Below are 27,291 nucleotides of genomic sequence, written 5' to 3'. Positions count from 1 at the left end.
CACGCCACTGAACTGGTGGGGGTTTCATTGCAGTGAGTGTGGCAGACGGGAGGGCGGGGTGGGGGAGCGCAGCAGAGAGGGCATTGCCAGGAGCAAACAGGGGAGCCGGGGGGATGGGGAACCTGGAAGGAAATGGACGCATCAAGTATCCGTCCGAGGCGGTGATGTTTGTTCTCTTCTTGCTCTCCCTGCAGGAATGTAATCCACAATGCTAGTTCTCAGGGTGCTCAATGTTGTTGCTCCAGCCTACTTCCTGTGCATCTCCTTAGTGACCTTCGTCCTCCAGCTCTTTCTCTTCATCCCCAGCATGTTCAAAGACCCTTCCACCACCCCACTTTTCTCTCCTGCTCTGCTGCATGGGGCCCTCTTCCTCTTCCTCTCAGCTAATGCCCTGGGGAACTACATCCTTGTGATACAGAACTCCCCTGAGGACCTTGGCAAGTGCCTGAACTCGGGCGGAGGAGCCGAAGTGGTGGCGGACCGGCCGGACGGAAGCAGGTCCCCTTGCTCAGCCTTGCCCAGCACCCACTTCTGTAGACTGTGTGCCAGAGTCACCCAAAGGCATGACCACCACTGTTTCTTCACAGGGAACTGCATCGGGAGCAGGAACATGCGGAACTTCGTCATGTTCTGCCTCTACACCTCCTTGGCTTGTCTCGACTCCCTGGTGGCAGGGGTGGCTTACATTTCTGCAGTGCTCTCTATGTCCTTTGCAAACCCACTGGCCTTCCTCACCCTCCTGCCTCACTCCATCAGCCAGTTCTTCTCAGGTAAGCGGCCTCTCTCCCAGAGAAAGAACATGGTCTCCCTTTGCCCCAATGCGTCACTTGGGTCCTGCTCTTTTCCAGGCAACTTTGTGAGGGGCGGAGGGCGGGGAAAGGGAAGGGAGGGGTTCCTGTGCTCACGGATCTCTTCATTGAGGCTTGGTGTACATTTCCTGCAGGACTTTAGCACCGTGATCAAAGGCCCTATTGAAATCGAGGCTGGCTGGACCCCAGCCAGGTTCCAGACACAGCCCTCTTCATAATTTATTAGGTTCTAAAAAAACCCAAACCCAGCGCCTAAGACAGAGCGTCAGTGAGCAGGGCTGGTGGGCACAGAGAGAGTCCAGTGCAACTAGGCAGCAGGAGAAAGAATTTCACTCATTATCCTAAAGCAGAGGGGTGCTTCCGTGGGTGGCTGGGGCTGGTTCTCAAGTTCTTCAGAGGGGGGAACCATATCCTAATAGAGATTGAGTGGGGGACACTTCCCCTTCCATTTGCCATCACCTGGTCACTCCTCCACTCCCATTAGACACACACCCAGCCCCACCGCCTTTCCCATTCGCCACCATCCAGCCCCATCTCCCCATCAATTCGCCATCACCCTGCCCCATCTCCCCATCATAAAACACACACCCAGCCCCACCTCCTTTCCCATTAGACATCACCCAGCCCAGTCACCCCTCTCATTAGACACAAGCCCAGACCCACTTCCTTTCCCCTCCCAATAAACACACCTCGCCCCACATCCCCTCCCTGTGGCAAGTACAGCAGCTGCTCGCATGGAAAATCAGTGTTAGGAAATTATGTTAGCTTCTTTTAATGCTATCTAGCAGGTGGAAACAAAGAAGAGAATTAGTATGATGTGACCAACCAGCTCTCCACAGATCTCCAGATAGTTCTTTGCAGACCACAGTTTGAGAGCCACCATTGATCTCTGAAAGCGCCCCACGCCAAAAGCAAATGTATTCAGAGGAATAATCTCTTGCTGCTGACCCTGCCTTTTTATGCCTTTCAAGGTGCCCTTTCCCCATCCGCATCTTTTCCTGCTCCTCATCAATTCTCCCTCTACTCCTCTAACTTCTTTTCCTGATCCTTCTCCCACAAATCTGCCTCAGCACCTCTAGTTCTGTCCCGCCTCATCTCACCATGCCCCTGAGCCCCTCCAAATGCACCAAGTCTAAATTTGAGACAAAACCCTAGAATGAAGGGCATTTGAAAAGTTGCTACACAGAAAGCTTAGAGACTAGTGGTACTCTGAAAGTGACTAAGTAAAAATGTCATTCTTTTAACCATCAGACCTGCAGCCTTTGTGTATCAGAATCAGATCTCCTCACTTTACTGACTAAAACAGGACTTCTGCTCTGACCCCTGCAGAGCCACTCAGCTCAGAGAGAGGATCAGGATTGTATTCTGGGGTCATGAATCAACAGGACTGTTACTATGTTTTGATTACAGAATTTTGCTAATGATACATGAGCCAGAAGGAACCCAGCTTGATTTTCAGATTCCAGACTGAGAAGGCTGGCATTTAAAAACAAACAAGCAGAAATTTACTTAGAAAAGTATCCAATTTTGGCATGGTAGTCACTGAAAGACAATAGACATGGAACCCTGCCATGAGATTTTGATGGAGTCACTTTTCCAAGTAGAACCACATTTTAAATAACATTGGATAAACTTCTTCAGAATGAATAACGCCAGACTTGATGCTCTCCTCTTCTAAGCTATGCTTGACACAGCAAAATGGAGTGGGGGGAAGAGGTGAGGAGTCTACCAGGGTGCTGGTTATGACTCTTTGATTCTGTGGGCTGATCTGCATCAACCCTGGCATATGTTAGAGCAAAACCCTGGGCTTCACTAATTTATGCCACTAGTGTATGGACCCTAAGGGACCATGTATTAACTGAGGATCAGTGCAGCAGAGCAGAACTCCACCACACTCCAACACATCCTTTTCCTCCTCTGACATGCTCTCTATGCTGGCAGCAGGTGACCACTGGAATAGGAGATGGATCTGTTAGTTTTATGCCAGCTGGATTAATTCTCAGCTGGCTAGTTGTGGCCAGAATCTGTGTTCAGGAGGCACAAAGGAGCCAGCATGGATATCAGAATTTGTCCCAGTATCTATAAATTCAGCATCATGATTCAGCATTTCTGGCATAAATAATGTGCAGCAATAAGAGTGAGATCACATCAGGTTCACAAGGAACAGAAGTAAATTTGGGTTTAAAATGGTCTCTGGTAATGACGGGCAAATGAGGGGTATTTTTGTAAATGTCTGTCAGATTGGATTTACTGACAAAACTATAGACTACTGTTTATTTGGATAACCTAAGAATAAGATGAACAAACCTTATGTCCATTAAGTATGGCTCAGGGAAGCTTTATACTTGCAAAAAGAGACAAAGGATTCCTGTTCTCACAACATGGTGACTTTCTGCATCATGGCCTCAAATAAATCTTGCAGGCTTGTTGCAAAGTCCCCAGCTCCCAACAGAGCATTATCAGGAAAAATGAACCAATCTCTATCACTCTTGTGCTTCCAATAAATGCTGAGAAGCCCATGCTTGTATCTGACCTTCCTATTCAATATTTCAAGTTACCCTCACCAACCAAATTAGTATGAGGATTCTTCACCTCCTTAAGGGGATCTGTTCTCCCCTTGCCATGTTGTGCATGATGTCTACTGGGATCTGACAATAAAAGAATGCTGATATTGAATTTAAAAAGCAATGTTTAATGGTTCAAGTGTTCAGGACTGAAAAGCCAGATGCTGTAATCTGTTTGAAAAAAATCGTGTGAATGTTCTCTCCTAGCCAAGTCCAAAACTTGAAGTGAAGTCAAAGTGTAATTTTGTGGCAGCCAACAGCTAGACTATTAATTACAGCATTTCAAGATGGAGAAGCTGGAATTCATAGATTTTAAGGCCAGAAGGGACTATTAGGTCATCTACTCTGAACTCCTGTATAACACAATTCCAATAACTGGAGGAGCCATGAGCTACTTACAGCTAGCCACCCAGCCCTGTTCTGGTGACTCCTGGTGAGAGAGGGTGAGGCAGGACTGGCTATAAGACTAGTCAGCACTCCTGCATGGTTCCCTTTGGTGACTTCTGCTGAGAGAGGCTTGGATTAGAGTAACTTGAGTTGTCCCCCCTGCACCATTCCTACATTCTTCTCTTCAGGCGGGAAAGGTAACATTAGAGAAGTTCTTTTAAAAGACCTGTAAGGAATTAGTTATGATACATTTCATAGTTATATAAGTACTAAAAATATTGGCAGATCCTGACCGGGTGCAAATTGGCCTATATACTGATATCATACTATATATAGAGAGATATATAGGGCCAGAATTATAGCTGCTGTAAATTTTCACAGCTCCATTGACTTCAATGGAATTAGGCCAATTTGCACCAGCTGAGGATCTGCCCATATTTTTTAGTACTTATATGTGTATAAAATTATATATAACTTTTTCAAAACAATGATTAGAAGTACCTGTCAGATTCAATGTTTCCATAAGTCTTTTAGCGTGCTGTAGCCATGTACACAAGAGATGCTACTGTGCTGCAAGCTAGTGCATTGTAGATTCAGACCCTGCTTTGCTGTGCAAAAACATCCCGTGTAGACAAGCCCTATGTCATTTAGGCACTTTTGAAAATGTTACTAACAATGATTAAAATACATTTTATATTTTGTGGAATTTTCACAAAAATTCCTTTAAGCCCTGATCCTACATATTAACAGTATAAACACTAGTCTACTCTAACCTCTACCATTTTAATATTTTCCCCAACAGTGTTAGTTGCATTGATTATCATGAATGAAATACTTCAATTAGAATAATTAGAATGATTAATTCTCTTTTTCCTTCTAGCTCTCCAGTTGTATAATTGTTATAGAATATAATTCAGTTTCCAGGACTCTTCAGGTTGAATATTTCTGGAGGGCTAACATACTAATATGTGGGGTGTGTATAAAATGCTGTTTCTTTTTTCTCTTCCCCCTCTCCCGGCTCTGGAACTGCAGGAGCTCTCCTTAGCTCTGAAATGTTTGTCATTCTCATGCTGTACCTCTGGCTTGGAATTGGACTTGCCTGTGCTGGCTTCTGTTCCCACCAGATACTGTTGATCTTACGAGGGCAAACTCGCTACCAGGTGCGGAAGGGGATGGTGGTAAGAGCCCGGCCCTGGAGGAAGAACCTGCAGGATGTCTTTGGGAAGAGGTGGCTAATAGGACTTCTCATTCCTATACTAAATGTGGGAAGTGACTATCACAGGCATAAAGACAAGTAATTCTCCACAACACACACACACAGATATACCACTACTTTCTCATACTCTGCTGCAAGACGGCAAAGTTGGGATATTCCATCTCTCAGTACTGCAGACTCTGTGGGGAAGGGATTGGCTAGCAAACTGAACAGAAATAAGGGATTGTCTTTCTGTTCTGTTCTTGTACAGTGCCTAGCACAATGGGGTCCACATCCATGACTAGGGCTCCTAGCCGCTATGTTAATACAAATAATAAATATTAATAAGGAGATCACAAACCATGTAGATGAAGAGATACTGCCGCTTTGTAGACACATCACTGCACCTGTGTACATGGCAACAGGCTCTGTACTATTAGAAAAATAATATTCAAATCCTCCTTTAGGCTCCTTTCTCACTCTTTTATCTCCCCCCTCTCTCTTGCTCTCTCTCTCTTATCTAACCTATGCCTTCTCCCACAACTGGCAGCAGGATCCTTCTCCATTTAGCTGATAGCCCATGCTATCATGACTAGATTGTAAGCAAAGTATATGTTCCTGTGGGGGGTTTCCAAGTTGGAGCTTTATGAAGCATAAAGTGACCTGAGACAGAAAGAAGCATTTAACAATAAAACTTTAGTGCAGCCAAACCCTCTAGGAAGAGGCTGCTAGGAAGGCAGAGAGAGTCTAGTCTCTATAGACTAGAAATTAGGATGGAAAGGACTTATTAGGTCTCTTGATCTCCAATTATTCTTGATCTCTTCCCTTCGTAGGTGTATGAAGGGCTAGCAGCTAATAGACTGACCATGAGGCCTATCAGGATTGCAGCTCTATTGGCTGCTTCTCAGAGTATTTCTTCTTCAACTCCCCACCCCCAACCCTTGCCTTATGACACAGTCCATGGCACAATTGTCTATCCCGCTCCAAGGACCAGCAAGCGGATCTAATAATGGACCTTGGATCAAATAAGGCAGAGATACAAGGAAAGAAAACTGTGAGCATGAATGGAAAAGATGCATTTGAGAGTTGGGCTGTGTGTGAGTGATTGTGTGACAGAGGTAGGCTGGGGGTGACTTGCGTGAGTGAGTGACAGAAAGTGCATGCACACAGACTGGGCTGGCAGGAGAGTGTAAGTGGCAGCATTTAAATGTACATCCTGATGTAGCACACAGTCAAAGATGGTTCGTCCATGTTGAGTGGTGTTCAGAGTTCAGACCTCACTGGAAGACAGTGGGGTTCTCCAAAGACCGTGACACTTTGCTATCATTTTGTAGTAGTATTAAAAATTAACAAAATTATTACCTCAAACATTCCTGCCATACCTTTACCATAGGCTCTTCAGAGGTTCTCAAACTGGGGGGACGTGGAATGTGTTCTGGGGGGGCATGAGAAGCTTTAGGGAAAAAATTACTGTGCATATTCAGAGCTGGGTGGCCGGAGAGTGGTGGCCATACCCAGGGCCGCCAAGAGCAGGTTCGGGCCCCGGTGACAATTTTTTTTCGGGCCCCCCAGCAAGGGCAGACCGGCTAAACAGGGCCGATGAGCGGGGGGGAAGCTGGGGAAGCTGGGCCCCCAGGCCCCCTTCCGGACTGCCAGGCCCCGTTAATTTGTACCGGCTTCCCCTCCCCTCTCGTCAGCCCTGGCCATACCATATCATGCCATCCTTACTTCTGCGCTACTGCTGGCAGCAGTGCTGTCTTCAGAGCTGGCTGCCTGGCCAGCAGCTGCCACTCTCCACTCTGCCTTCAGAGCTGGAAAGTCAAAGAGCGGCAGCTGCTGGCCAGGTGCTGGTGGAGGGGAGGTCAAGTAAATTACAACAGACACAAAGAAGAGGGGTGCGATCAAGTTTGAGAACGAATGCTTTAGGACATTTCCTCTAGCCCAGGTATAGTGGGGTACATTCATCATGGTGTATCTCCAACAAAGAAGTTAACGGAGTTACTATTGGGATTAATCAGCCCAGTATGTCCTGCTGCAGCAAACCCCATCATATCAGTGCTGAGACACCATGCTGATAGGTGCCTTAAAAAAAGACACTACCACATTTCAAAAATTATCACAGTGCTTTATTCCCAGGGGCTTATTATAATGAGAAGAAGCCTCTGTTATGGTCATCTTTGCATTAGCCAGTGGCCTGGATGGGAATCTACTACTTCTCTTAATAGACTGGAAGGACCGCTGTTAAGCAGTGAAAGCTGTATTTCTTCCTTGAACACCACTCTTAATCTATCCTGGGGGAGGAGCATAATACCTGCTATCAAAGTTGTGTTTCTCCCATAGCAGTGCACAGCAGTCATTCCTACAGACAGACAGCTCTATCATGATCCCAGAGTGTACAGAAATAACAGACACAGTACATTGTGATGAGCTGCGTGACCTTGAGAATATACTGCAGAAATAACTAGTTGTGTAGGTAGAACACACATAAACAATATTCTTTCCACATCAAATGTGTGTTCGCATGAACACACCAGTATTTACATGTATAGTATGCTGTATTTTCACTAACAGACAACAATAAAGTGTTTTGATTTTTTAAGTTATCTTCTGGATGTTGTGCTCTTTAACTGCTCTTTTGTTCTATTTGTGTGTGTGGACATGTATGCGTATAACAGTATATTTAGCCACCTTATATGTACAGTAGGAAGAAATTAGGAGTCAGGTCTCCTGGGTTCTTTTCCTGGCTCTGCCACTAATTCACTGTGTGACCTTGGGCAAGCCACTTCATCTCTCTACTTTAGTCACCCCATCTGAAAATGGATCTAATAACATAGGAGGGTTGTGAGGTTTAATTTGTGTTTGTAAAGTGTTAGGAGGTCCTCAGATGAAATGTTCTAGAGAAGTGTTACTATTATTATTATCCACAGATAGCTTGTCTGAGTGAATTACTACCTACTAGTACCCATACAACAGAAAAGTTCACCTTGACACTATCTCAACTAGGAAATGAATTAATTGTTTCTAACAGTCCCCTTGTATTGGATTGTGAGGAAGCACTTTGCACTGTATGCCTGACCTTAGAAGTATTCCCAGCATTATTCTTATTCCACAGTCTAGCTATCCAACTTCCTCTTCTCATCACTGATTCTATTTGTTATTCCTAAAGGGGACAGGCTTGCAAGACTTCAGCCAGTAGCTTTTTTTGTGTCAGCACAAATTATGAAATTATGTTGTGGAATTCTCATCCTCTGCCTGTGCCATTTTATTGGCACTGTCGGTTTGGTCAACTCCTGCTATTCACTGCCTGCAGACATGCTACCTCAGACTGTCATCTCATCAGGTATCACATACTAAGAAGGGTGGGGCCAGCTCAGTACTTGGAAGGGGGAAACTTCCGAGGAAAACCCAGATATTACACAAAGTAATGCTAGTGATTCAGTAAAAATCACTATTCTCTCCAAATCAGTAACCAGTGCCCCAGCCTGGTGCTAGAGACAGCTATGCTGACGGAAGATCCTGACCATTTCAGTCATAAAAAATTTCCACATTTTTAGCAAGTGTTAATCCTGGTATCACAGCCAAATTGCAGTATGGGGAACTGTATTGTGACTCCCTAAAATTCCTCCTGAAATTTCAGTTATTCCTCACTTCCTGACCTAAGTTGATGTGTTGTGTTAATGTGGGCTGTTAAATAGCTTTTCTGAACCATGCTACAGATGCCTGCATTTCAGCGGTAGTTAAGTGACTTCTGCTTGTATATCTTCTTGCAATTAATGTCTTTTGGGATGAAAGGCACTATAGAAATGTAACATTATTGTGCTATTGTATGTTGGCTTATCTCTCTGCTCTCCTCCCAACTCTGTGAACTGCAACATCCAAAATCTAAGAGTGGTGAGTCCCTTGGGAGCAGCAGTTGTCAGAGCTTCTCACTTATCCAAACACCCAGACATCTCTTCTATATGGTACCTAAGGGTTCATCAAAATCCCAGACGGAAAAGAACCCAAATTTTAACAACTCCAACCAGAACCTTTGCTCCTGGTTGAGACTTGACAAATTAGGTCCAAGCCCAACAGCAACATAGTTACTTCCAACAAATTCTCAGGAAATCACTTTGATGGTTCTAAAGTTTGATAAAAGTAAAGGAAAAAACTCTTCCCATTTTCAGCTTTTGGAAAGCTTTTTCTTAATGTTCAGAATAACAACAATTACAATAATAAAAACACATTTTGCAAGGTGATGGTCTCTAACAGGGGCTAACTGCTTCTACTATTTTGAAAACTAAATATTAAGGGCTTAGTCATGTTTGAAAGCCCAGCATTGTGCTGAGAGTGGTGTGAAGGTGGAGTGCACCATAAGGTTCTCCAAGGGGTAGGGGGTATTAGATGCTGCTCTCTGAGTCCAGTCAGGTGTGCTCTATTGGCTGGTACAGGGTTAGGGAAGCTGATTCATGGCCCCATCTCTTACACCTTCTTTGTTGGTTGTGAACATGCATAGGGACCAGGCACATTCTGGCCCTTAATACGGTTTAAGATACTGAACTTTGAAAAGTGGCTATTTCAAAAAATGGTGATTTTGCTGAAGTCTGAAAAAGTCCTAGAAGTGACAGTAGAGACCAAACCAAATGAAAGCTCGCAGTGCAATGTCACTGCCAGAGAAGAGAAGCAGCCATCTTCTGCACTTGGCCACCATAAGCTGGAAGTGAGGACAGCACATAGCAAGAAAAAATTTGGCCTTGCTTAGGCCGACAAAAACATCTGCACAGATGCAGTGTTACTAACAGGGGTAGATAAAGTGACAGATTCACGAGAATAAAAAGGGAGCATGAATAACTGGTTTTGAGTCTGGTTGTCTGTAATTATAAGTTTCTTGCTGGAGTTGCTTTATTGATAAGTAGAAATTATGAGCTTTTTTGCTGTTGGTAGGGAAACAGTCAGCCCATTAGGGGTTTCTTTGAGTTTTGCTTTGTTTTGAGTTACCTATAAAAGAGTTTAGTTAGTGTGGAGAAGCTTGGGATAAGTTCTTTTAAGAGGATTTCTATGAGCTTGGAGCCTGACTGCTACCTCCCCAGTGGCTAGGAGGAAGGCCGGCCACCAGAACCCTGCTGCTGAACACTCAACACCATCTCAGACTTTGGATAATTATATTTTGGGGTGCTCTAAACTATTGTGATTTTAGAGGCACTCAATAAAAACAAGGATTTTTAGGTGGAAGCACTCTTGTGTGTGCCAATCAGACGGAGGTGCTGTATCCCCCATTGATTTATTTCCTGACACCACCTGGAAAACAGAGACTAGTTACCATAGCTTTGAGTTCAGGTAATCCTGGGTAACATCTCACCCTGCCAGGAAAACCGAGTCCCAACTTCAAACCACAGGTCCAATTTCAAACCTCCCAACCTTCAATCCCAGCCCAAACACCAGATCCAATCTATGACAGGCTGTCTGAGTTAAGCCTACCGCCATTTCAGATAGTCCCATGCCTGTCAGGTTAGCCATGAAATCTTGAGCTGATTCAGAAAATCATCTACATGGACGGTGAAATTGGCAAGTACAATCAGCCTGGCAAATCTTCTAGTCGTGCAGCAAGAAATTCATTAGCTTAAGTAGGGACTTTGCTGCACAGTGGGGCAATCTGCACACTAGAATCATCTTAGCTCAATCATGGGACTCACATACAAGATGGAAATGCTGTATCAGACCAAGTGTTTGAGTAGGAGACCCCCTGCATTTTAGGCTGGTTGCAAACACCACAGCCACCAAATCTCTCATTTGCTCACATTGTATTGAATGTGACATTCTGTATTCCTATTTCCACCCCTTTTTCAAACTATGATAAATTTTGTACAAATTATGCCTTGTAAGGTTTCTCCTGAAAACTCATGATTTGCTGATCATTATTGTCCTGGTAAAATATGTGTGGCAACATATTAAAAGTTATAAGATTCCACTGTATGATGTTACTAAGACATATTCTAAATCTGGGAAAGCAGCCACAAACCAGTTCCTCAGAGATAAAAGACAAATTGATGCCTCATCAGGTGTCAACAGAATCAAATGGACTACCACTTGTTTAAGTGGCCATTCTTTGGCAGGAAAAAGGGTCTGAGTGAGAAATGGCAAAAAAAAATCTGGAGGTTCCCATCCCCATATACTTTCTGTCTCCTGAACCCCAGCAGGAGATGATTCTCAAAGAAGAGGGAAAGTGTAAGAATGTGGGACAGACACCCTAAGATATCTCTCCCTTCATCTCTACTCATGGCATCGACAGCACTTAAAGGACAAAGGAAGCATCATTGGACTGTGTAGGGATCCTGGCAGAAATAAATTCAGCCAGTAAAACTGCTAGAACATGTGGTGAGAGAGACTTTTGCTTTGAATTCACTTAGCTTGTTAAGTTAGGTATTAGATGTGTTTCACCTTTTATTTCTTTGTAAACAATTCTGACTTTTATGCCTCATTACTTGTAATCACTTAAAATCAATCTTTCTCTAGTTAATAAACTTGTTTTATTCTTTTATCTAGACCATTGTGTTTGTACTGAAGTGTTTGGGAAACTCCATTTGAGATAACAGGATTTGTGCATATAATTTTCTATTAATAAATGACAGACTTTCTATGAGCTTGTATTATCTAGAAGGAGAGACCCGGCAGTACAAGATGCACATTTCTGGGGGAAGTCTGGGACTGGGAATTTGCTGGCATTGCTCTGCAGTGTAATTCAAGAATGGCTGGCTATAGCACTCATACAGTATAGCTGGGAGTAATTTACATGCTGGAGGCTATGTGTGAGTAGACCAGGAGTGGTTGCTCTTACAGTGAAGCAGTGTAAAAGACACACCAGGCTGGAGAATTGAGGTGACACAGCTGTTCAACAGTCTAGATTGTAACCTGGGTAATGTTACAACTTGGCTGGTAATGTCACAACTTGACTGGTAACAACTACAATCCAGCATCATTATCTAACCAGATCTTATTATCTTCTGGGAGAGAGGAGTTTAAGGGGGAAGACGGGTATTGTGTTGATGGGGAAGGAGAGCAAAGGAGTGGAAAACCTGGCAAACTTAGCAGCGGTGCCAAGACTGACCTAGAGATGATAGGATGAAAATGGACAAATTAAATATGAGGTTCCAGTTAAATATGGCAGCATTTTGGGATGCATAAGAAGATGGATAACAATGCAGGAAGTTGGGAAATGATAACCCCTGTCTATATAACTCTGACGCAACCACATCTGGGATGGGGGGGGGACACAGATAGCTCAGTGGTTTGAGCATTGGCCTGCTAAACCCAGGGTTGTGAGTTCAATCCTTGAGGGGGCCACTTAGAGATCTGGGGCAAAATCAGTACTTGGTCCTGCTAGTGAAGGCAGGGGGCTGGACTCTATTACCTTTCAAGGTCCCTTCCAGTTCTAGGAGATGGGATATCTCCATAAATTTAATTTAATATTACATACCTCAGACAAACTGGAGGGATTTCAAAGAGGAACAACAAATAATTAAGGAGATGAGAGATGGATTTACCAAAAATGATTTAAAAAACTATATCTGTTTATTTTGGATAAATTAAAACAGAGGGGGGTTGTGAAAAGGATATGAAAACCATCTATAAGTATTTGACAGGAGTAGGAGGAATTATTTGGATGGGATCAGCAGGTATAATTAGGAGTGATGGGATCAATGTAAGAAAGTAAAATATAGGTTAAATTTCAGAAAATACTTCCAGACAGTGAGATCTGTTAGACAGTGAAATAATCTTCCTATGGAAGAGGCTGAAGCTCCATCACTTGGGAGATTTAAAACTAGAATGGCTAAAGCACTAAAGGCAGGGAACAATCCTGCATTGGTGAGAGGATGGGGTGGGGAGATGGACTAGATAAGACCTCATATTTTTTCCTATCTCTAATTTCTATGAAGAAACAAAGATATTTGCACTAGTGCCAGATATAACAACTGGGAAACAAACTTAAACTGAGAAAGGGCCAGATGCTGAAGGCATTTAGCTAGCATTTCTTTATACACGGCGATGCCTACAAAACACTTGGCAAGAGGAGTTAAGCTGCTGGTGAGCTAATATTGTCTCATTATTTCTATATATTCCCCCATCTGTCTATCTGTATCAATCTGCGGTATTTTGTCTTATACCTAGATGTAAGCTCCTTGGGACAGGGACCATCTTTTTGTTTTGTTTGTACAGCACCTAACAGAATGGTCTTGGACTTGGACACCTGGTATAAGACTGAGGCTCCTCAGTGCTAAAGTAATAAAAATACAATAATAAATAACATAATAAAATGAAAAGGGATGTCAAGTGAGTAAAAAAATTAATCGTGATTAATCGCATTGTTAAACAATAATAGAATACTATTTATTTAAATATTTTTGGATGTTTTCTACATTTTCAAATATATTGATTTCAGTTACAACACAGAATACAAAGTATACAGTGCTCACTTTATATTTATTTTTGATCACAAATATTTGCATGGTAAAAAAGAAACAAAAAAATAGTATGTTTCAATTCACCTAATACAAGTACTGTAGTGCAATCTCTTTATTGTGAAAGTTGAACTTACAAATGTAAAATTATGTACAAAAAAATAACTGCACTCAAAAATAAAACAATGTAAAACTTTAGAGCCTATAAGCCCACTCAGTCCTACTTCTTGTTCAGCCAATCGCTCAGACAAATAATTTTGTTTATATTTATGGGAGATAATGCTGCCTGTTTCGTGTTTACAAGTGTTCGCATGGCACTATTGTAGCCAGCGTCACAAGATATTTATGTGCCAGATGCGCTAAAGATTCATATGTCCCTTCATGCTTCAACTACCAGGGGACATGCGTTCATGCTGATGACGGGTTCTGCTCGATAACAAACCAAAGCAGTGCGGACCAACACATGTTCATTTTCATCTTATGAGTCAGATGCCACCAACAGAAGGTTGATTTTCTTTTTCAGCGGTTCAGGTTCTGTAGTTTCTGCATCAGAGTGTTGCTCTTTTAAGACTTCTGAAAGCGTGGTCCACATCTCGTCCCTCTCAGATTTTGGAAGGCACTTCAGATTCTTAAACCTTGGGTCAAGGTCTGTAATTATCTTTAGAAATCTCACGTTGGTACCTTCTTGTGTTTTGTCAAATCTGCAGTGAAAGTGTTCTTAAAATGAACAACATGTGCTGGGTCATCAACCAAGACTGCCATAACATGAAATATATTGCAGAATGCCATTAAAACAGAGCAGGGAACATACAATTCTCCCCCAAAGAGTTCAGTCACAAATTTAATTAACACATTTTTTTTTTAAATGAGTGTCATCAGCATGAAAGCATGTCCTCTGGAATGGTGGCCAAAGCATGAGGGGTATAAAAATGTTTAGCATGCCTGGCATGTAAATACCTTGCAATGCTGGCTACAACAGTGCCATGCGAACATCTGTTCTCACTTTCAGGTGATGTAAAAAAGAAGTGGGCAGCATTAGCGCCCATAAATGTAAACCAACTTGTTTGTCTGAATGATTGGCTGAACAAGAAGTAGAACTGAGTGGACTTGTAGGCTCTAAAGTTTTATATTGTTTTGTTTTTGAGTGAAGTTATGTAACAAAAAAAATCTACATTTGTAAGTTGCACTTTCACAATAGAGAGATTGCACTACAGTACTTGTATGAGGTGAACTGAAAAATACTTTTTTTTTTATCATTTTTACAGTGCAAATATTTGTAATGAAAAATAATAATATAAAGTGAGCACTGTATTTGTATTGTATTGTAATTGAAATCAATATATTTGAAAATGTAGAAAAACATCCAAAAATATTTAATACATTTAAATTGGTATTCTATTGTTTAACAGTGTGATAAAAACTGCAATTAATCATGATTACATTTTTTTTAATTTTTCATTTTTTTAGTTAAGCGCATGAGTTAACTGCGATTAATCGACAGCCCTAAAAATAAAATAATAACAATAAAATACACCAGTGACCACATTCTGCCCTGACTTACACTTTGTGCCATCTCAGCTGGTGAGTGCAGAATGAGGCCAACTAATTAGTTGATAAAGTGAATAAAGTACCAAAGCTTGAAAAAACAATTAACTGGGCAAACAGAAAAAGTTGTATAAAAAATTGATAACTGAAAGGAGGTATTAGATATAAATAGAGTTCTCTGGCCTCCCCCAATCCTGCATCTGTAGCATTATTTCCACATAGTAATTATATATATTCACAAGGGGGAATTAACTATCTGTGGAAAAAGGAAAGGATTCATGTATCTCTAAAGCTCTTTCCAGTACAATGACCAGACACAATAATTTTCAGTGTCTCAATATAGCCAGCAGAGGGCACATCCAAACAATCTCTTGTTCTTAAAGAGACAAAGTGGGTGAGGTAATATCTTTTATTGGACCAACTTCTTTTCGTATAAGAGACAAGCTTTTGAGCTACACTCAAAAGCCTGTCTCTTTCGCCAACAGAAGTTTGTCCGGTAAAATATATTATTTCACCCTCCTTGTATATCTGATATCCTGGGACCAACATGGCTACAACAACTCTGTTGTTCTTACTCTTCTTTTGTCCTTCCAGCTCAGCCTGGGTAGAATGGTCACAGAAAGCTGTGCCTCCACATCAGTGGGAATAGAACAAAGTTATTTCCTATTTAACTTATGTTTTTTCCCTTTCAAAATAAACTATTGCGGCCTGATTTTCAGAGGTGCCCACAACTCCACTTAAAGTCAGTGGAAGATATACCCATCTAGCACCACTGAAAATCAGGCCCTTTATATAGAACATACAAATAAATATATTAAACTTCAGATGGAATAAGAGAGCCAATCTAAGACTAAACTCCAGTTCTGGAATGGTTTTAAAATGCTGGACAAAAACACCTTTCTGATTGGCTCAGCATGATGTCATAGCACCAAAAATAGATCATTCTGATTACCTTTGTTAGTAATACTCAGGAAATGTCAGGGGAAAACATTTGAAGGTTTTAAATAATTAGTGTTTCCTAATAGCAGTAAATGCCTCAAATATTTTGTGGGGACTGAGACGTGCCTTGCAGTATACCCCAGAACTATACAAAGAAATAGAATGCGTACAGTGGGCACAGTGAGTAGCAATGCCTTTGGTGGTAAAATGCAGTGTCACAGTATAGTAAAAGTAGTGAAATGCAGAGCTGTACTGCAACCCTAATCTGTCTCATTGTCAGCAGCAGAGAAGCAACAGGAATCCGTGAAAACTCATGCTGCTGCTGATCTTCTAAATACAAGGCCTCAATATAGACAGAGGCCAGAGTTCAGATCACACTTCATATCCCCTCATTTGAGATGATGTTTCCACAATACGGACAGACCACAGGGACTAGGTTGGTAAAATCTCATAACATTTCACCTCTAGGTGGGAGGCATGGATCAGCGTTCACGTCACACTCCCCATCAGTGCCCGGCCTGGGCTGGGGAAGCTAACGATCCAACCAGCGTACCAAATTTGGTGATTAATCCTGGTCACGTGCCTCCTGAGGCACATTGCGCATAGGCTTAGAAGAAGACCTCTAGGTCTTTACTTCAAATCTCACTCAACTGAAAATTGCAGAAAGTGACATGTTGAGTTGACTACATGAAATTGATTGGTCTTAGGCCAATTCCTAATTGGGACAGGTTTTTGCATTACAAAATCCATCATCAAAATTGGCCCATTGTTGACAGTTGCAGCAGAGAGATGTATGATTGAATGGATCAGGGAGACATGAACTCTCCTTTCAACCCTGTGAGGTGAGGCATGTTGGTGGACTTTGCACGAAAACCGCCTCTGTTGTAGCTGTTTGGTGATTATGCAGAAGACTTCAGTCTCCTGGACTTGTCAACCTGTCACTTTTCATACAAGGTAACGTGTATTTTTAAAATATATGAACAAGCTAAACTTGTCACTTGCGAAGGTTGAATGGAATACAGAGGAATATAAAAACTTGCTTGGGTTAAAAAGAAGCAAAGGATTCTTTAAATAGCTCATGGCAAAGTATTACATTATCTCCGAAGTACTGAGGCAGAATCGACTATCCCATACTCCTACTCTCTCTCATCCCTTGTCAAATGCAGGGAAATATTTATTCTTTTTAAACACTGCAGGTCACTGTGAAAAGATCACATGGAAAATGGATTCTTTATAAACTGCCTGGGATAGAACTGGAGCCTCTCTCAGTAACTGGACACAATCAAAGAGGAGGAAGCTGGCGTTCTACTAGCTCAATTACATGCAGAACAAGAGCTGTCTTTTCTGCTCAGGAGATGGAATTTGCTTACTGAAACTCCAGAGGAAACATAATTGGGGCACAGTCTACATTTCCAATCAAAGCCTAAACCTAAGGATTATGCTGAAGTCAAGGTGCTGGGAGGCTGTATGGATTCTTACTGCCTACAGGCGGTCCCTGAGGCATTAAGAGGATTAGTCTACAGCTAAGAGGAAGGTTCAAAAAAGTTCTTAGTGCTACTTCACAGGAAAATAATCCTTTAAGTTAAGAAGCTAGCTGTTGGATTTCTCTCTTCCTCCCCCCCACCCCCACATTAATTTAGGGTGGGATTTTCAATAGCATCTAAATGACTTAGAAACATAAGCCCCACTTACAGAGGGACTTGTGCTCCTAAGTCACTTAGACACTTTTGAAAATTCCACACAGCGAATGCAGTAACAAAAATTGCACTGCTAGCTCAGGGAACTGTAGATACTTGAGCTGTCTAGATATCAAATTATGTTTAAAAAATGTCTTCTGTTCCCTGTCTCTCTCTACCCTCAGGACCCCAAACCATCTATGTTTCTCTAAGATAATTTTACAAACTAGATACATATAAAACAAACATGGCAGAAGACTCAGAGTCAGAAAGACATTTTGTACCCATTTCTGAAAATAGGCTCGATCCCATCCAGGCAAATGTTTAATCATATGCTTAACTTTAAGTAGGTGAATACTCCCATTGACTGTAGCTGAAATAGTCACTTGCTTAATTTTAATCACATTCTTAATTTAGATCAGACTACAGCACTCAGCATCTTGCAGGACCAAGCTCAATATGCTTTTCGTATTAACATCTTGTGACTTCCTTCAGATATATGAAAACACAGCAAATATAATACATCTTGAGGTTTTTATGACTCCATATGACTTTCATTTGCTGTATCCCTATGATGTCATGAAAAGGGGTGTGTGTGGAGGTGAAGTAATGTGTATGGGAATGGTAAGGCAGGCTCTGTCTACACTAGGGAAACTTTCTAACATGATTTCCACTTCACTAATGTTAGCAATGGCAGGCTGTTTAGAAAATTTCCTATTGTTGGCAGGGCTGTGGAATTTACAGTCATCTAAATAAAATTTTCTCTTTTGTTTTTTAAAGCAGAAATGAATCAGGCTTCTTGTTGGGTGGTGGGATCACAGAGGCAACTCAACCACTCATTGGACAGTTGATTTTGTTTCATTTGGATAATGTTATGGTTACAAATAGTGTTGAGATGCCCAGGTATTTATTCAGGCTTTTAAGGTGGTCTAATATCACAGCTATGACAACACAGGCATGACACATAATAAACAATAATTTAGCACTTGTCAGATGAGCTGCTTGAAGTGCTTTATGAAGGTAAGTATCATTATCCCCATTTTCCAGATAGGGAAACTAAGGCACTGAAATGTGAAGTGACCTGCCCAAGGTGAAGCAAAGAATCGAACCCAGACATCCTCCATTGTAGTCATAAGCAATAACATAAATTATTAGCAGCAGGATGTTTGTACCAAGGGCCTTTGAGCTGGGCTGTGAGGTATAGGACTAAAACCCAAGAATTTAAGCCACTCATACACTCTGAGAAGGGCAGGTACTCAGTACAGCCTCTCCATCTAGATGCATTGTGACTTTTGTCTTTTTTTAAATCAGAAGGGAAAAAAACTTTATTTTTTAAAAAATATTTGTTTAGATTTACTCCCTGTTTTCTTAAGATAGACTAACCCCTTCTAAATGATTTAAGACTGTAGCTCCCCCGCCCCCTGGTTACTTTAAAGTCTATTTTCATGTATCCTTGTGAGCAAATTCCTCTGTGATTGCTATTCCAGCACTGCTCGGTGCTCAGTATTCTTTTCCCTCTGCCTTCTTCGGTGCTTTTTTCCCCTTCTTTGTTAACAGCTGCCACCCACTCACCGTATTCATTGGATTTTCTGCATTTCCCCCCCCCCACACACACTTTCATCCTCTCAAATTGCTGAGATTTTAAGTATGAACCATATGGCCACTAGCTCCTCTCTCAAAATTCTCTCATTTTATCTCTCACCTAATGTTATTGTTTAGAATGTGGGAAAGAAATGGAAAATTGCAGGTGCACTGAGAACAGCAGGGGATTTAAAAAAACACCAGATTTATTTATAATTTCAAGAACATTGTGCACAATCAATAGCAATTACTGAAACAAGATTGAGCAGACATTATTACATGCCATAATATCAAATATAAACCAAGATCTTGTACAGATTAAAAAGAAAGACCTCAACAATCTTGGAGAAGAAATAGAAAATCAAAGCATATATTAGGAGTCTAGAAGTTATTACAACCTAATGACATGAGGTAAAATATTACCTATCTGAACATAATTGGCTATTTCAATCGCATGGGATTATGAGTGATCAGATTAAAGTAGTTCTAAAGATTAGATACCCATAGAGAGGGGTGGATTAGAAATGTTTAGACTAATTTGTGTAGTAATAGTGGGTAGGAGTGCAATTGGAAACTTCACCGGGGAAACTGAACCCTGTTCCTATGATGTCCATATTCTATAAAGAAAGGGAACTAAAATTATTGCAGTGGGCCATTCATTGAAAATGAGGGACCCACACATGATTATCACACCAGAGGCACGCTATGGTATTAAAGCAAATTTAAACCCTCCCAAAGTTAAGACATTTTTGAGAACAATCAGTCCTGTAGGTCTTGTCCCTATATTGAGGTCAGATGCATGTGATGACCTGAGATTTAAAAGAAAGAAATGATACTGAATCCTTGCAAAGCTCCCGGCTGTTTGCTTAGATGTTATCTCAGCAAATTAGCTGTTAGTGCAGTCAGTCTAGTAATCACATAGGTTCTTGTAGCACATGCTGATTTATGGATAGAGAGCCCGTGATACTGACTGGAACAGGAAAGAGACATGAGCCAAATCCTGGAATTTTTATTTATTTATTGGTAGAAGTTCATCTATTCCTGTTGCTTCCATTGACAGGCTTGTGTGTGACACTGTAATTAACTCTGCAGCAGTTGGTTCTGATGGCTCAGAGGGGTAGGAATAGAAGTGGAAAACAAGCAAAGGGAACAGGGGAATTAAAAAAAAAAAGGAGACAGACAGAGAAATCCAGTTTTCAAGAAGAAGCTTTTAGGAACAGAGGGAAGAGAAAATACAGGTGGAGGAAACAAAGATTTTCAGAGTGTAGACATTTTCAGAGTGTCTACTCAAACTATCAACTATAAGCATCTCTTTAAATCTAATTTTTCTGCCTGTATTACTACTAACCTCAGAAACTGCAACCTGATGGTTGGTAGCAGCATAAAAATAAGACAACTGACTGGCATAATGGGGCAGCAGCGCAGCTCTCTGTTCCCTCCTAACTTCATTGCTCCAAATCTGTCTGGGGGAAAATGAACAAGGTAAGAATGTGAACATGCACGGTGCTCTTCTCTTTGCACCTCAGCCTTTCAGGAAAATAGGCCTATTGGCCTTACCTACAATGCAAATATCTGGAACTCCTAGAAAGCCAGTTTCCACTGGTGCATGGACTTTCACACCTCCGTTTAGACTGTACTTGCTGTAAGCAAGACTAACCACTTTAAGTCACTCTTCATTGTTACAACCAGTGTAGACAGCAGTAAAATAGTCCCACAATGCAATTAATCTTCCTACTCCCACTATAGTGCATTGCCCACTATTTAGGTGTTATATCTGGTTGAGTTTTTACATTCTAATAAAGCACGTTCAAGTTTCCCAGAAGTCCTTTATTTGTGCAATTAGTGCTGCACACAACTTACTTATTTGTGATTGCTGTGTTAGCAACCCACTTTGGAGCACTCTCAGAAAAAGCCATTGTACAAGCATGCTGCAAGCTAGCACAGAACCAATGGTTGAGTTTTAGTGAATATTCAGGATGATGAAGAGATCTGGTCCCAGCTGAATTCTGTTATCAAAAACCCTGATATATGATCATGTCTGAACACCTTGCCGAGCAGAGAAAATAAAAGGGACAAAGTTGTAGTATAATTTAAGGACTGGGATGCCATGCAAGCAGTCACTCTGGGACAGGAAGCACATATGTGTGTGTAGTGAGCCGGGGTGGCACCCCTCCGTCTCCGACAGGGCCGAGCTTCCTCCAGTCCCAGCTTGGGCGGAGCCACCGGGTCCGGGGCCCGCCCCTCCGAGGTCACGGCCCCGACCCGGAAGTATAAAAGCCCGCCAGCAGAGCTCAGTGAGAGCTAGACCGCCAGAGAGAGCAGACGTCCCGGGCCGAGCTCCCGCTTGGGAGACAGCCGCCGGCCGCGAGCCGCCCGCTAACGCCCCGCGCCGGTCAAGCCTCCCTCTTGCCAGGTACCCCGAGGAGGACTGGCCCAGCTTGCCCCGGACCAGCTGCCCCGAGGAGGAGTCAAGTCGGCCCCGTGCCAGCTATCCTGGGGAAGAGTTGCTGGACCGGCCCCCAAGCCCCGCACCCGAGGAGCCGATGCTGCTGGATTGGCCCGAACCCGGCACCGCCGCCGAGGTAAGCCCCGAGGGGGAACAAGGAAGTAGCCCGGGGGTAGCCGACCCCGGTCAGGCTGCAGAGGCCTGTGAGCCGATGTCAGTGTGTTTCGGTCAGGATACCCCACTGACCGGCAGCGACAGTAATCGCTGCTAGGGCCCTGGGCTGGGACACAGTGGAGTGGGTGGGCCTGCGTCCCCCCCTGCCACCCCCACTTACGGGTGGTAGGCTTCCCCCTCACCCAACGCTCAGGTAGGAACCTGGGCTGGATTAAACTGCCTGTTTGCTCAACCCCTGCCCCAAAAGGGCTTGAGCTGTGACTGTGTGTGCCCCGCCCTGACCCAGGGCCTGGGCCCCTTAACTGCGTGTTTGCTCAACCCCTGCCCCAAAAGGGCTTGAGCTGTGACTGTTTGTGCCCCGCCCTGACCCAGGGCCTGGGCCTGCTTGGACTGTTCCTTAGCACTCAGCCCCTGCCTAAGGGCCTGAACTCCTGAACTGTGGGCCGCTCAGCCCCTGCGTGAAGGGACCTGAGGTTGGACGGTCTGCACTTTAGTGAGCCGGTGTGGCACCTCTCCACCTCGGAGGGTAGAGCCCCGGCACAACCCTACTACAGTGTGCAATGCCTGATCTTTTGTTAGTCAAGCACAATGGTCTTCTTAACCCTGAATTAGTACCCAACTGACCTGAAATGATCTGGAATAGCTGGCACCCACATGCAATCACCACTCCCTTTTCCATGGTAAGCAGAGTTCTCGCCCTCATGATCTGGTCCAGCTAGTCTTCCTCCTCAATGGGAGGTTCTTCTGTCATGTTGCTCATCCAAAGTCTCAAGAATAACTCTGTCTTGCTAGTTCTGACCCAAAAGCTGCACTCCATCCACTGAGCTGCATCTTGGAATAATGCACAGATCTAGCTACTATGGGGATGGGGAAGAGCACAACTTCTCACCAATTTGCAGCATGAATTTTATTAAACTGATGGCTTTTTTTCTTTAGCTCTCTGCACATACTGTTAGAGCCATCACCTCTCTTGAGCCACAGGAGTCATTTGGAAATTGATTTGTAGGGCTGCTATCAGAAAATTGTTTCGGATCAGAACTTGCTGTTTGCTCATTCAACCCATCCTCTGTTCTGAGAATACAGAAATAGCCGCATTCCCCAGGGTGTTGTGTGAGGAAGGGTCAACATCTCATAACTCCCTTGAGGCAGCAAAAAGCCTTGCCAACTTTCCCACAAGCCACTGCTTTTGGGAGTTGTGTCCGGAACTGCAGTATAGGTACCTAAAGGGTTAGGCAACTGCAACCCTCAACTAGAGTTCTGTATGTGGATGTAGGTAGAGCTGCACCCAAAACAGATAGCCAATGTGATGCTCTGCACCACTGCTACTTACACCAGTGCTATCCCAGTTACTAATAGTTCAGTTCTCTAGTGTTGATGCAACTTTTGAAACTGAAACACAAAGCTTGTTTTGCTGCCAAGGAGCTGCTAACCAGTCATTACAAAGCACGTACAGCTTTTTTAACTCATCCAATTCAGTCCAGTATCAAAACATGTTAAAAACATAACAAATGGAAAGGGACAAAGGTATCCCCAGCCACTCCTCTTTTCAAAAATGTATGTGTGACTAAAATTGGTTCACCTCAAAACAAAGAACTGACAGTACAGTCTCAAGCTAGGTGCTGTGTAACTTTCCATTATCCAATAGCTCTCAAGTCCGCCCCTGCAGTATCTTCTGCTCCTCCAATCCTGCCCACCATAGCTTTACCCAGAGGTGCTGGAACAATTTGTATAGTTGGGGTGCTGAGAGCCATTGAACCAAACTGTAACCCCGGTATATAATGGAAACCACTTCAAGCCAGGGTGTGTGGCAGCACCCCCAGTTCCAGCACCTATGGCTTTACCAGTGCAATCAATCCTGACTACAGCCCTCTTGTATTCTAGTTCTGTTCTTCCACAGTCAGCTCTGCCAGTGACTTCCCTCAGATTATTTATCTATAGCACCAGTAAGAGAGGCACTTTTTACAACTTTGTGGCTGAGCTGAGGAAAGAGGTGGCAGGAAAAAGTTGACAGCTTCATCCGTACTATATGAGGCTGCCAGGTAGGGCCTGTACTTTTTGTCCTCCTTCAGTGGACATGGAGAACAATTAATCACCATCCTCTTTATAACATTGTTCCCCTCAGTCTTCTTTTCTCAAGACTAAACATGCCCAGTTTTTTTAAACCTTTCCTCATAGGTGAGATCTTCTAAACCTTTTATCATTTTTGTTACACCCCTGAGGACTCTCTTCAATTTATCCACATTTTTCCTCATGTGGCACCCAGAATTGGACACAGTACTTTAGATCAAACTAACTTGATACATATATATAAAAAATGAGATTACAAGTTTTGTTGATAAAGGTAATAGCGCTGATGTAACACAGACTTCTGTAAGCCATTTGTCTTGGTACTGCATGATGGTTTGATTAAGAAAAGAGAATGATATAAAATCAACATGGCACACAAAATTGATTAAAACTAGTTAACTGATCTGTCTCAATATTTTATGGTAAATGGGGAATCATCACTAAGTGTGTGTTTCTAGTGGGGTCTTGCAGGCTCTTTCCCCTATCTTATTTAACATTTTTTATCAATGACCTGGAAGAAAACAAAATAATTACTGATAAAGTTTACAGATGATAAAGATTAGGGAAATGATATATAATGAAGGTTATAGGTCACCCATAAGAACAAATCCCATCACTTGGTAAACTGGGGGCAAACAATGTGTTTCAGTATCACAGAATGCAAAAAGTCATACATCTAGGAACAGAGAATGCAGGCCATGCTTAGAAGATGCAGGGGGTGAGGGGGAGTGGAGAGGGGACTCTATTCTGGGAAGCTATGGCTCTGAAAGAGTTGGAGGCCCTAGTGGATAATCCACTGAACATGAGCTCCCAGTGTGATGCTGTGGCCAAAAGGACTAATGCAATCAATGGATGTATAAACCAAGAAATTATCAAGGAGGAGAGACAGGTTATATTACCTTTGTATTTGGCAGTGACCACTTCTGGAACACTGTGTCCAGTCCTGGTACCCACAATTCAAGAAGGATGTTGATAAATTGCAGAGGGTTCAGGGAAGAGCCATGATATTGATAGGAAAACATTAAGTGATTGAATTCCTTGAGTCTCTTTTTCTTATTAAAGAGAAGGTTAAAGGGTGACTTGTCACAGTCTGTAAGTACCTACATGGGGAACAGAAATTTGACAGAGGGCTCTTCAATCCAGCAGACAAATGTGTAACAAGAGCCAGTGCCTGGAAATTGAAACTAGACACATTCAGACTTAAAATCAGGCACACATTTTTAACAGTGAAGGCAATTAACCATTGGAACAACTCAGCAAGGGCTGTGGTGGATTCTCCATCTCTGGCCATTTTTAAATCACTATTGGATGCTTTTCTAAAAGATACGGTTTAGCTCAAACAAGAATTAATTCTGAGTCCTATGGCCTGTGTTATGCAGGTCAGACTAGATCACAATGGTCCCTTCTGGGTTTGTAATCTATGAACTTGATTTAAAAAAAAAAAACAACAACAAAAAACCAACCCTGTTTTTTGTCATCTAGACATATCCCAAAGAACCACATACCAGCTATGGATAGCCAGAGTGCAGCCGCTCTCTTTCTCCACTTCTGCAGCAGGGGCGACGAGGAAGATAGCATAGCAGCCAGCTACTTTGCCTCTATGGATGTGAGCAACTCCTGCATGCTGGGATAATCACTAACAGGACAGTGACTGGTTTCTGTTTCCTTTCTGGCACTTGGGCAGCACAAAGGGTGGGAAACTGGGAGCAGAATTTGCCCCACATCACTGATCTGGCAGCTTGACCTTCCTGAAGTCAGGGCTGAAAACGCTGGATGCAATTGTATAGATTGTATGATCCAAGAACATCCTTCTTGGGGAGAGACTGAAATTCTTGGCTCCTGAAAAAAGTATTGCTTCCTCTTTGAGAGGAGATAACCTACATTAGCAGTTTGCAATTTCAACTTTTGCACATTTGGCTGACAAGATTAGCAATCAGTGTAGGTGTCTACCCCTACACAGACAGCATGCTTCTTGCAGTTTTCACATAATTATGGAAGTTCGAGATAGAAATTATTTGTTTGATTATCTAGCCCATCTCTATGCTAGTGCAGGATTTTTCACAACAACATATTTTGAATGTTTTGAAAAATCTAATTTTACCTCTTCTTTTCCAAACCGTTTGCCCCTTTAGTGGAGATATAATAGGCATGGATTAACATTAAAGATCCTGTGGTACTTTTTGTAGGGATGTGCTATTACATGCCACTTGTTGGTATGCATTGCTCCAGAACCAGCTGCATGTGACTGTAGTGCTGTTCGTTACTCCTGGAGGAATTCTGCACCAAGAAATTGAAAATTCTAAACATAATATTTTAAAATTCTGCAGATTGTCAAAATAACACAATATAATCATGCCAGTTTCAATTATTTTGGTAATTTATTTCAAAATACCTGTCAGCAAGTATGTCTGTATCAATACAGACAAAAAAAAATTCCTGAATCTTTTTTGGACAAATAGATTTCTTACTAGGTATATTAATACCGAACTTTGAGTACTAATTCATTTAAACTACAATACAGAACTGTATTTCCTGCACCCCTCAGAAGCAGTGCAAAGGCTTGGCTGAGTCAGGGGTATTGGAGTTGCTGAGGGAGAGGGCAGTAATTGCTGGGAAGGAGCCTGGGAGTGAATTTAAGAGGAAGAAAAGTAGGGAAGAGGGTTTTTTTGGGAGGGGGGAAAAGGATTGGTAGGAAGTTGGGGAGCCTCCCCCATGAAGACTCTAGCTGACCCCTAGCCTCTCCCATTTCAGTCAGACAGATCTGCCACAATCCCCATGTGTCCCTTCAACTCCCTGCCCTCCCCAGCCACCTTTCCTCCTCCATCCCCATGTGTCCCTGCACCCTCTGCACTCATGTGGCTCTACACACCCATTCCCATTCAGCCCCTGACTCAATGCTGTTACCACACTAGCTCCTGTGCCCACCCAGTCTGTCATCCCCCCCCACCCACTAGCCTATTTGAACCCCAGCCTGTATCACCCCCCAGCAGCCCAGTGTTCCCTGCTCTGTCCGTCCCCCCATATCTCCTCACCATCTCCTTAATGGTATTATAGCAACCCACAATTTTTCAGGCACATACTTTATTTCATTCATATTTCACAGTCTGTCTCTAGAAAGTTTTACAGAAAAAAAAAATCACATTTGTAATCAAGTTCTCATACTACAGTATTCAGATTTTGCAATGCACTTGAAGGTACAGAAAATATTTACATTCAACCAGAGTTATCAAAGTTAAAAAAAACCCTTCATTAAAGCAATTAAAAATTCAAGATATATAAAGTTATTAAAACTTTTACATGAAAGCAGAAGTCTGCTTGACCCATCAACCTTCTCCTTTCCATGTCACTTCACCCAGTTGGTGGCAGCAGCAACAGCTGAAGCTGCAGAAACTGTTTAGATGACCTTTCAGAGCTCAGGACCTCTGGTTTAAGTCTAGGTTGTTAAAGCAAATTCTAGTTCAGTGTTTCCCAAA

The 27,291-nt window shown here is 42.6% G+C and overlaps 1 protein-coding gene across 1 annotated transcript; it reads left to right on the top strand.

Moving 5' to 3' along the window:
- Positions 1-208: 208 nt before the first annotated feature.
- On the top strand, positions 209-5,058 carry ZDHHC22 (zinc finger DHHC-type containing 22). Its single transcript, XM_024192727.1, has 2 exons — positions 209-770; positions 4,793-5,058. Exons 1-2 carry the CDS (start codon positions 209-211, stop codon positions 5,056-5,058), a joined length of 828 nt encoding a protein of 275 aa, XP_024048495.1.
- Positions 5,059-27,291: the final 22,233 nt, after the last annotated feature.

The sequence above is a fragment of the Terrapene carolina genome, unplaced genomic scaffold (assembly GCF_002925995.2).
Source record: "Terrapene carolina triunguis isolate 2854851 unplaced genomic scaffold, T_m_triunguis-2.0 Scaffold96, whole genome shotgun sequence".
NCBI classification, from domain to species: Eukaryota; Metazoa; Chordata; order Testudines; family Emydidae; genus Terrapene; species Terrapene triunguis.
Note: the sequence above shows the minus strand (reverse complement) of the source record. Positions and strands in the feature narration are given on the sequence as shown.